The following is a 10974-nucleotide window of genomic DNA, read 5'->3' as shown; positions in this document are numbered from 1 at the left end:
AGGAGAGATGTTTATAAAGATGTTTATGTTTAAATGTTGTATTAATTGTGCATGGTATGTTTCAGATTTATCCAATTGAAAATGTAAATGTGGAAATATGAATTTTCCCCATGTACCACTAGGGAGCGAGAGCGATTCTCAAACTGTGGTACACGTCAATATTTGATAATAGAAGGAAAAAGAAGAAGCTATTATGTTGTTAAATTACATCATTTTTTTATTTTTTTTTATTTTAGGTTAGCTTCCAATAGTTAATGATGGCAAGATGCAGCTTTCTGAGACATTTATTAACCTAAAGATTTTCAATACAATTCTCTTTGGTGGCATCTGGTGGCCGAAAGTATTAAGACTTGCTTTAAGATAAGACTTCATTGTGATTTGCCAATCTACGGAGTTGTTGTTGTTGTTGTTGTTGACAGCTTAGATTGAATATGTGTTTATGTATAAAATATCCCATTGATACATTTTGGTAAATCTACTCTTTTTTTTTTTTTTTTTTTTTGGACACATTGAGTGTTCAGAGTTTCAGCGTCGAACCAATCTGTATCGCGTTAATGATATAGTGGTTAGCATAGCATCCTGCAGTGGTCCACATTGGCTTTGGAGTACCAAACAATCTAGGCAAAACAGTTTTAACGTATATTAAAATATATAATATATTCAAATATATAATTTCACGTTTGTTACTTTCACACTGACAGCCACTAGAGGGCACTCTAGGCTTGTGATTTGGTTCTCTCACACAGCTTCTTTTGTCTCTGTGCATTTTTACAGTGGTCTGTGGTGGGCGACACCTTCCCCGTGGGCTGCAAGTTTCAAAACTCAATTGTGTTCAGGGACAGCACCTTCCTCGACAACCCAGACAACAAAAACCAAAGCTACAAGTTAGTATCTCATATATATATACTGTTTATATTAGTGTTGGCTCGTCAACATTGCCTCATCAATTTTTCTGTTTAGTTCAAAATGGACCAAGTTTGTTCACTTTTTTAAGAAAGAGCGTTAAAATTATTTCTTAATTTCACTCTCATGGCAAATAAGATTTTGAAAAAAAAATTGGAAAATATGGGTAAAAGTAAATAAAAATTGTAAAAAAATTACTTTATAAAATAATATACATATATGTTGTATGAAATATAAACAGATGGTCTTTGAACCGAGCCTTCTTAAAGACTCAACAAATAAACTCTAAATCTGTTTATCCATGAGAACATAAAAAGTTGTTCGAAAACTTTTTTTATGGTACATTCCAGTTCTCATGGTTTTTAGCAGTGACTGCTAAACTCTGTGATGTGTTGGTATTTCTGTTGTTTATTTTAAACACTCTGTTTACTGAACGTTCCGATATAAACCAGTATCTCTTTATACAGTAGTAGTTGGGGTTGGGGTTGGGGTTAGAGAAAGAAAAGAAAGAAAGAGAGAAAGAGAGAGAAAGAAAGTGAGAAAGAGAGAAAGAATGAGAGAGTGAGAGAAAGAAACAGAGAGAGAGAGAAAGAAAGAGAAAGAGAGAGAGAGAAAGAGAGAGAGAAAGAAAGAACAAAAGAAAAAGAGAAAGAGAGAGAAAGAAAGTGAGAAAGAGAGAAAGAAAGAGAGAGTGAGAGAAAGAAACAGAGAGAGAGAGAAAGAAAGGAAGAGAGAGAGAAAGAAAGAAAGAAAAAGATAAAAAGAGAAAGAGAAATAGGAGAGAAAGAAAGAAAGAACAAGAGAGAGAGAAAGAAAGACAGAGAGCGAGAGAAAGAGAGAAAGAAAGAGAGAGAGAGAAAGAGAGAGCGAGAGAGAAAGAAAGAAAGCGAGAAAGAAAGAAAGAAACATTTGAAAAACAGCAATTTGCTTAGTTTGCAATAATCAGACATGGGTGGCGTACATGATAGAGGCATGATCCCAAACAGGGCAGTTCATGTATCATCAGGCATCTTAGATAATGTGTTCAGTTCCCAAGATCTACAGCAGTAGTGACATCAACAACCGCTTTAACGTCAATCAACTTCAATGTTTCTAGTACAGAGCATGGGATCTATGAAGCCAACTGTGGTCTAGACAAAGTCCTCATGTCCTGGGGTCATGATGGTAAATGAGCAGATGCATACACCTCGTCAAGACACCCACGACGCTGATGATCCTGACGGTAACGCGTTTGTTTTGCCTCCAGAGTATCTCTACAGAGTCCTGAAATTCAACAACTGCTCCATTCCTGAGGAGGTGAATATAAATTCTTTTTTTCCTTCATATGCCACTTATTTGCTAAAAATGACAATATCTTGTTGAATACAAAATCCCTTAACTCATTCGTGGTTGGTTGTCATCAGGGCATGTACATGATCCGCTTTCATTCCTTCTACCCCTGGCACTCCCATGAAGACTACATGCACCTGTGCAGTGACAAAGACCTGCAGATGCTCCCCTGGGTCAAAGAGTTCAAGTAAGACATTCCCATAGTTCTTTTCACTTATCCTCTGACTATTTACAACTTCATATCTATATCTATATATATATGTATATATATTTTAATGGACTCCACAGCAAATTTGATCTGTATACAAAGACCACCGTCCTGCCTGATGTAGAGAAGCTGATGCCCTACTACCAGTCAATCGTTGACAAATACTGTCCTGGAATACTCAAGTGGTAAAGGAGCTGAAGATCACAGGAAATCCACTACGCGAAACCAGCTGTGACATTACTCAAATTTGTCCTTCCTGCTTTGTCCTTGTAGCTGCTTGATAAAGCTGGGCTTTAATCCTGCTTTTTACGCATTTTAGCGATCGCTGACTATAGACAAATATGTCATTTGTGAATACCATATTTTCCGGACTATAAGTCGTGCTGGAGTATAAGTGGTATAGGAGTAAAGCGATCACTGACTATAGACAAATATGTCATTTGTGAATACCATATTTTCTGGACTATAAGTCGTGTTGGAGTATAAGTGGTATAGGAGTAGCAGATGCTGGTACACGAGCCTAGAGCGCCCTCTAGCGGCTGTCTGTGTGAAAATAATGAACATGGACATTTTCAGTGGTACAGGAGTAGCAGATACTGGTACCCAACTCTAGAGTTGTGTAGGATTCTAGCAGCTGTCAGTGAGGAAATTATATATATATATAAAAAAAAAATCTTAATATATAAACCGTACCCAGCCAAAGGATGAAAGTGCGACTTATAGTCCAGAAAATAAGGTCATTTCTGACTGCGCTGGTTTGCCGAGTTATTAAGTACCAAAGGGACCAGCATTGAAAATATACATTAACGTTCGGCACCTGTAGTCTACTTTAGTTAGTTGGGTTAGTACTCCTTCCTTACAGCAAGAAGTAAACGGACTAGATCCCAGGTCTGAGTTTGCATGTTCTTCCTCCAGGTGCTGGAAGTCCAGTTTCTTCTCAATCCAAAAAACATACAGGACTAGGTAATTAGACACTGATTTGACCATAGGGGTGAATGTTCATCTGCAGAAAGAAAAAAAAAAAAGTCAATATTTTGAAAGTATTTTCCAAAATATTAACTGCTAGGCCATGTTGTCTGTCTCTATCAGTGACAATTTTTTTTTCTCTGTTCAGTGCGAATGACCAGTTGGTTGGTAAATAGGACCTTTGTTTCTTATATCTAATGCTGTCAATAATTAAAAAAAAGTCAAATCTTGTGGGCTACAAAATATATTTTTTATTTAAAGTTTTTTTTTTTTTCCTGATCAAGTACACAAAAACTACATGCACTGAAGCCACTGTAGCACAGAGATAACAACATAAAACAACATTTGAGAGAATTCTTCATCATGGCTGGAACATGGTTTACAACCACACACGTAAATATATATATATACATAATATACATATATTTCTATATGTTTACATGTGTGTGGTTGTAAAACCATACATATATATATAAACATATGCATACAGTATATGTATGTATACACATATATAGACATACATACATATACATACACATACATTTACACATATACATATATGCACACACAGAAATATATATATATACACACATATGTGTATATATATATATATATACACATATGTGTATATATATATATATATATATATATCTACATACACACATTCGTTCACACATGCATATATATAAAGGGAACCTCACATCACATCGCATGTTGCTAAGGCACTGTACCTCAGAAGGGTACAAGCACATGATCAGATTCCATGACGGAATTTTTTATCCAGGGATTACCGAAGAGTCACATCAAGAGATGGCAGGTTGTTGTAGGCAAGAGATGTATGCGTGGAGTCGTGAGTGGAAAAAGTATTGTTTGTTTACAGGAATGCGTGACAAAAGCCGGTGACGACTACACTTGATGATTTGCAGCACAAAACATACGAGTTTCTTTTGAAGGCTCAATTCTTGCTGGATTTCTCTTTATGCTCCTCATCATCTTCTTCACTCTTCTCTTTTTCCTCGTCTTCCCCGTCAGCATCCTCTTCTTCAACCTCACCGTTCCCTTCGCTGTCCTCTGTCTGGCATTCAGCAGGCTTTTCGGCATCCTCTTTTACTGCGACAGCCTCGGTTTGACATTTCGGGCTTCCTCTTGTCATGTTTAACAATCCTCGGATTAAACTGAACGTGACGCTGCAGGCGATAAGCGTCCAAATCAGTATGGGGGCAGGAACGCCTCTGACCTGAGAGCGAACCCACCTCACTCCTTGGGCTATAACTTTGTTGGAAGTTTGGTGTGGAGTAGACTTGTCCTACAAATAGGAGAAAGTTAAAAAAAAAAAAAAAAAAAACATTCAGAAGACCAATAGGACAAAAGTAACTTTTAAAATGACTACGATTTGTACAAGAAGGGAAAGTTAAGGTTTAAAAGATTGTGTTTTACATTAAGGCCAAATTCTTTGACTACGCTCTCCAGGATATTGCTGTCCAGGTGCACCGTGGGATAATACTCCCGATCGTAGACCCTCCTCCACCAGGGTTGTGGGTGAAACCTGTCAAAACACAACAACAACAACAACAACAACAACAACATCTTGAGTTCATGCTCTTTATACGTGTTTCTTTTTACTACTAAAAAAAAAGTTGTCGGGATTGTATAATATTCTTTTCGTGCTATTATCAGTATTTCTAGATTTATGCACTGCCAATTTTTATTTTTTTAATCTTTTTTATTAGTTAAAATTACAACAACTGCTCTTTGCGCAATCGGGTCCGTCATAATATTCACATTATTATCATTGTCAATGGCATGTGACAAATAAAGCTTCTGGATTGTTGATCTTACGCAATTTGTTGAGCGCAAAATTACAGTAAAAACAGTCAGTCTTTAGGGAGGATTGTTGATCTTACGCAATTTGTTGAGAGCAAAATTACAGTAAAAAACGGTCAGTCTTTATCAGAAACATGATAATGCGCTTAGCATTATCATGTAACACTAGGGATGTCTGATAATATTGTTATTAGTAAAATACGAGTATAGTTACATAATATCGGTATCGCTTTGATAATAATAACCTGATAACGCAATATGTGATGTGACCTAAACTGCAAACAGCCTCCAAAACATATTGGTATCGGCTAGTATCAAAATTAAGTGTTTGGACAACATCAGCATATTGGCAAAATGCTAACGTCCCTAGCTTATACTTTTAATTAACTTTTAGTTAAAAAAAAAAAGCCAAATGGGCCGCAAATCTGGCCCCCGGGCCGTAGTTTGCCCATGCCTGAAATAGTCCAACATGAAGGACAACATGAAGGTTAATGGCGTAATGGTTTTCCAATAATCACGTGTGTATGCCAAGGTAGAGTGGCAAAATAACCCCCCAAAAAAATAAAAAATAAACAGAAGAAAACTGACCAGCTATCCTTGGGATGAGAAAACCAATATCTGTAGAGGTGAGCTCTCAGGTAGGCAGGCGGCTCCAGGTGGAAAGGATACTTTGACACATCCGTCTGGATCAGTTCGATCACTACATCACAACACCAACAAAAAGCCATCAGTCATTTTTTTTTTTTTTTTGTGACGTGTCCTTCCATGTCCATCAGGGGTGTGGGTACTATGTTGTACCGTCTCTCTTGCCCTGAAGTAGTCTGTACATCAGGCTGCTAAACCAAAGAGCTTGATGGTGAGGCCCAAGGGCTGCAAACCACATTTGCCAGTCCAGTCTAGGTTGGTGAGGGGTCACCACAGCAGGGGGCGCACTTAGGTTTCCCGGCTTAAACATGAACTCGATCTCCTGTTAAAGAAAATCGTAAATAACCTACAGAAGGACAGTGAGATGACTTTACCGTCATATGGAAAACACTACTAGATCATATATGCTACACATACAAGTACTATAAATATATGCATATATATATATATTAATGGTTTAAGTACGCTCTTAGCCAACGTAAAACAGCTACTTTTATAATATAATATTTAATATATATTTGTCATTTTATTTTAAACAGTTTGAGACTACCAAACCAATGGAATAAGTTAAACTGTTTAACTTTTATTTATATTGAACAAACATCTACTGTATATATGGTTGTTTAGAAAACTACAAGAAATACAGACGGCCAATGGCAGTTAACAACACGAACCTAAGATGATACCAATGCTCGTCTGATGCATCTCTACTTTGTACTTTTACATTTCTTTTATTTTAATAATGATTCATTTTTGGGCCTATAAGTTGCACTTTTTTTCCATCATTATATATTAAAATATATAATTTCACATGTTTGTTTGTTTTTTTCAGACTGACAGCCGCTAGAGGGCACTCTAGGCTCGTATATCAGTATCTGCTACTCCTGTACCACTGAAAATGTATATGTTCATTATTTTTTACACTGACAGCCGCTAGAGGGCGCTCTAGCCGGCTGGTGCAACTTACAATCGGAGTGAATTGTAGTCCGTAAAACAAAAGTACTCATGAGGCATATGCTCACCGTCCATTCGATTCCATCATAGCTACCCTCAATGACGACTTCGGGCCTTCCACCAACGCCGGTCATCCTCCTAAAAAGGCCGTAGGAGTTGACTACCTGGTAGCGATCCACAAATTCATAGGCACGATGCACTGCGGGCCACAACCTGGTATTAGAGTCGTGCTCGATGTAAGTGAACGGTACCTGAAAAGGTTACGTTTGTGCGGAAAGGAAAAAGAGCAATATGCAAATAAATTTCACGTCTACTACTTCACCTTTCTAAATTTATTTTAGAAATCAATTCAAAGTCAATGAAATAATTAAAATAATGGGACATAAAATTGTGTTGTTTTTTTTGGATAAGGCCAGTGTTCACTGGAAATCTTAAGGCCTCATTCATTATTGTGTGCATTGGCACGCAATGGTATCTGACAGAAATTGTTTGAGAAGTGAGAGAATCAATTAGAATTAGAATTGTGCAAAAATAATTTATGAACTCATTCGGAAAAAAATATTAGACAAACTAGAGCATTTTTTTTCCCCCCAGAAACCTCATATCACTTGCTGCAAATACAAATGCAGGTCTGACTCCAAACTAAAAGCAATGCAAAATGAGCACCCACCAAACTGACGGCGAACATGGCAGCAGCGGCGGCAGCAAACACGGTCCACTGAACGGTTCCAAGAAATCTCTTCAGAAACCCATCAACACATGCACACCTACAAAAAAAAAACATATATAAAATTAGGCATACTCACTCATGTGACTTTGCTATTTTACCAACTCATGACCAACCTACTAATCCAATGGAGTCTTACCTAAACATGGCCCTAACCATCTCCCAGGTCAAAGAGTGAATGCCGATCCAGATACAGGGAATTGTGATGGCCTTCAGAAACGTATTAAAATGGTGGAATGTGAACGCTGCAGGTAAGAAAATGACAGCCAACAACTATCAGTTGATTGAATTGATGAACGACCGTATTTTCCGGATTATAAGTCGCACTTTTTTTTTTCATCCTTTGCTTGGGTTTGCGATTTAAACTCAGGTGCGAGTTACGTATTAAAATACATAATTTTCACACTCACGGCCACTAGAGGGCAGTATAAGTCGCAGGATTAGTAGAGTATTATTTTGATGTTTAATACCAAGATACCACAACGTTCCTTATATGTACACTCACCCGTCCTGGACGACATGGTTTTCTTGGTAAGATCCAGTTGAAGGTCAAAACATTTAATAGACCCAAACACCATCAGAGCCCACACTGCCAGCTCCACCAGGTAACACGACCACATTATCAATCTGGACTCTGATAACAAACGGGAGCTTTGCCACTAACTAGTCAAATTTTTTTTTTTTAATTTTTTTTAATTTTTTTTTTAATTATCTTTAGTAAGATAATAAATACAATATATTAGACAATCTTCATATTTAATGAAATATAATTTTACGAAACATATAATTAACATGAAGTCTCTTGTCATTTTTTTTTTTTTTTTTACTTTCAAAATTCATAAAGTGGGCCGGATTTCAACCCCCTAACTGGCTGAATTTGGCCCTCAGGCCATATGTTTGACACTACTCTAAACAGTGATTCCTAAGCAACCTCTTTGTGACCTACAGAGAGATGTGAAATAAAATAAAAAAATTGATATCAATTAATTGAATTTTACATATTTATAACTAGTCTCTACATGTCTATGTGTGAGAGGCAGGCAGAACAATTATATACTCGTCCACAAGGTGGCAGTAGATAGGTATTGAATTAAAAAAAGAGAAAGCCTCAGAACTGTACGTCACTATAAAACGTAAGATGATATCATAAAGAGTACCCTACCGTTTTTGTTGTTGTTTACGTCCGTCTTGCGAAGCCAGAAGTAGACGTGCTGATCGTCCAGCAGAGACAGACACAGCGCCAACGTCAGCAGGTTAAAAAAGTTATAGTTACCAGTCAAAATAATCAACACCTGTAGCAGAACCTAGACGACGTTGGAAAAAAAAAAAAAAAAAAAAAAAAAAAAATCACACAACAATAATACAATTTTGAAGTAAAATCAATTACTTAAACATCACTGTTAAAATGAATTTTATTTAAATAATGTAAATAAAATCTGATTTAAAAAAAAAAACAGTTCCTAAATTAAAATCTTATTGAACTGACCAGTGCTTGACTTTTTGCTGCTTACCTGCATATAAAAGGAGCCGAGTCGGTGCCTGCGGAGTGGACTGAAGAACAACAGAGGCACAGCAATTTCAATAAAGAAAGTTGCCACTACACTGAGCTTCTGCCACCACACGGGCAGATGGTGAGCAAACCAAGCCAAAGGGGTAGGGATACACTGGGTCTCATAATGATATGTCAAGGCTGTTTAAAAAAAAAAGAAAAAAAAGAAGAGATAAACACATCATTGAGAAGTGACTTTTCTATTTTTGATTTTTGCTTTGGAGTATTGCAGTGGTTTGCATTTTAGTTAAGTTAAAAAAAAAACAAAATTAAATGTAAGTTTCTTTCTTAGTCTTTTCCATCCTGAGTCAAAGCTTGACATTACACTGTTGTAAAAGTCTTCTTTTTAGGTACTGTATTTTCCAGACTTTGGGTTGCACCGGTGCCCTCTAGCAGCTGTCAGTGTGAAAAAATATTTGAAATTTTATATTTTAACATAAGCCTCAAACCCAGCCAAACGATGGGAAAATAGTGCGACTAATAATCCGGAAAATTACTGACAAAACCAAGGAGACATCTATCTTAAGTTGATAGCGATTTTTTTGGCCCAAGGTCAAGTCAATGATCCTAATACCAGAGAAAGAAACAACCTGGCAACATTTCCAGTTTACCTGTAAGGCCCCACCATGTCGGACAGCGTGATGTGAGCTTCACTACACCTGAGGCAAACATTAGCCTGAAGAGCAGCCAGCGGATGAGCCAGAAGGTTATGCCGTCATGCTCTCTTGGCCTTTGTGACCCTCTGATTAATGTCAGAGGTGCAACAAGGATACAGAGGAATCCAGTTTCCAGCAACAGATTGTCCCTAACAAAAAAAAAAAAAAAAAAAAAAAAAACACACAAATTTTTAGGACTGTCTAATGACTTTGTCTTCCAGCTTCTGTTGATTTATTCTTAAAAATTACTCACCACTGGAAGTAAAGGAAAACCTGGCCCACCTGGAATGCATACAGGTTTCAGCACAGTAGTTGTTTTTTTTTTTTAAACGGTAGTTCTAATGTTCTAATGTCTCAAGTCACGTCTGAGCAAAAAATAAATGCCAGATGAAAACATGCTGCGTAATGTCTATTTAGAAGCGTATTAAATGGTTGCTAATACTGGAAACTAAGCCAATGTTTGTTTCAAGTCAAATAAATGACTAGCTAATGAAAGAAGCTAATTTCGAACACAATCTAGAGCCGGGGTGTCAAACCTATTTTGGTTCACGGGCTGCATACATAATTTTCAATGATAACATAATTACCTATAAATAAAAAAAAACAAAACATCTTTTCCCCCTTTTTCCTTGCAAAAAAAGTATGTAAGATAAATCTTCATATTTAGTGAAATTTAACCCTTGTGTTGACCTTTGGGTCTATGGGACCCAGTGGCTGATATTATGCCATTTTACTTTTTTTTTTTTTCTTTTTTTTTTTACCCTTGACCCATGGGCCGTATGTTTGACACCCTTGCTCTAGAGCTTTGGTTCAAGTCAATTCCCTGAGCACTAAAAAATTTGATTCTGAGACAAACTTGTAACCCAGTGCTCGACACAAATTCTACAATACTCACCTGGTACATGGACATGTACAGGGCCCAGAGGCAGAAGAACACCAGGCTGTCTCTGAGAGCTTCCACCAGCAGAGCAGAAAGGCTCAGAACGGCCCCCGTGAGGCACAGCAGCTCCATGGCAGTGTGCGTGTCCAGGCCAAGCTGAGGTCCCAACCACAACAGTGTTGGAGTGGACAGCAGCTGCTCCCCCAATGGTTTACCAGTGTATCGCAGCTTCCGACGGGCAGGCAACAGTCCCTCATTACCATAAAGACCTGACGCATTTGAGAAACAAACAAAAAAAAAAAAAAAAAAGTTAGACATGTATAAAAGACACAA

General features: G+C 37.3%; 2 protein-coding genes across 2 annotated transcripts in view; one reads left to right on the top strand and one right to left on the bottom strand.

Moving 5' to 3' along the window:
* The first annotated feature begins 265 nt into the window (after positions 1-265).
* Positions 266-2845, top strand: miox (myo-inositol oxygenase). Its single transcript, XM_017032814.2, has 6 exons — positions 266-340; positions 775-884; positions 2000-2067; positions 2150-2199; positions 2307-2419; positions 2521-2845. The coding sequence occupies exons 1-6, from the start codon at positions 266-268 to the stop codon at positions 2627-2629; spliced, it is 525 nt and encodes a 174-aa protein (XP_016888303.1). The 3' UTR covers positions 2630-2845.
* A 1344-nt stretch (positions 2846-4189) lies between these two features.
* lmf2a (lipase maturation factor 2a) overlaps positions 4190-10974 on the bottom strand; it is an 8841-nt gene continuing 2056 nt past the window's right edge. Inside the window, exons 2-14 of the mRNA XM_008311874.3 lie at positions 10657-10910; positions 10015-10043; positions 9717-9910; positions 9068-9246; positions 8719-8860; positions 8062-8190; positions 7696-7801; positions 7500-7596; positions 6898-7080; positions 6029-6197; positions 5819-5930; positions 4844-4952; positions 4190-4712 (exon numbers count right to left, since the gene is read on the bottom strand). Coding sequence (XP_008310096.1) covers positions 4362-4712; positions 4844-4952; positions 5819-5930; positions 6029-6197; positions 6898-7080; positions 7500-7596; positions 7696-7801; positions 8062-8190; positions 8719-8860; positions 9068-9246; positions 9717-9910; positions 10015-10043; positions 10657-10910 — 2054 coding nt within the window. The 3' untranslated portion in view covers positions 4190-4361. The remainder of the gene's footprint in view (positions 4713-4843; positions 4953-5818; positions 5931-6028; positions 6198-6897; positions 7081-7499; positions 7597-7695; positions 7802-8061; positions 8191-8718; positions 8861-9067; positions 9247-9716; positions 9911-10014; positions 10044-10656; positions 10911-10974) is intronic.

This window comes from Cynoglossus semilaevis, chromosome 6 (genome assembly GCF_000523025.1).
Source record: "Cynoglossus semilaevis isolate Cse_v1.0 chromosome 6, Cse_v1.0, whole genome shotgun sequence".
NCBI lineage: Eukaryota > Metazoa > Chordata > Actinopteri > Pleuronectiformes > Cynoglossidae > Cynoglossus > Cynoglossus semilaevis.
This window is presented reverse-complemented; position numbering and strand designations above follow the sequence as displayed.

What these genes read in the sequence shown, in the direction of transcription:
- miox (XM_017032814.2), top strand. Translation starts at nt 266, where the DNA reads ATGCAGCTTTCTGAGACATTTATTAACCTAAAGATTTTCAATACAATT. An exon ending in AACAAAAACCAAAGCTACAA is followed by an intron (nt 885 to 1,999) that starts GTTAGTATCTCA and finishes CAATGTTTCTAG; the next exon opens with TACAGAGCATGGGATCTATG. An exon ending in ACTGCTCCATTCCTGAGGAG is followed by an intron (nt 2,200 to 2,306) that starts GTGAATATAAAT and finishes GGTTGTCATCAG; the next exon opens with GGCATGTACATGATCCGCTT.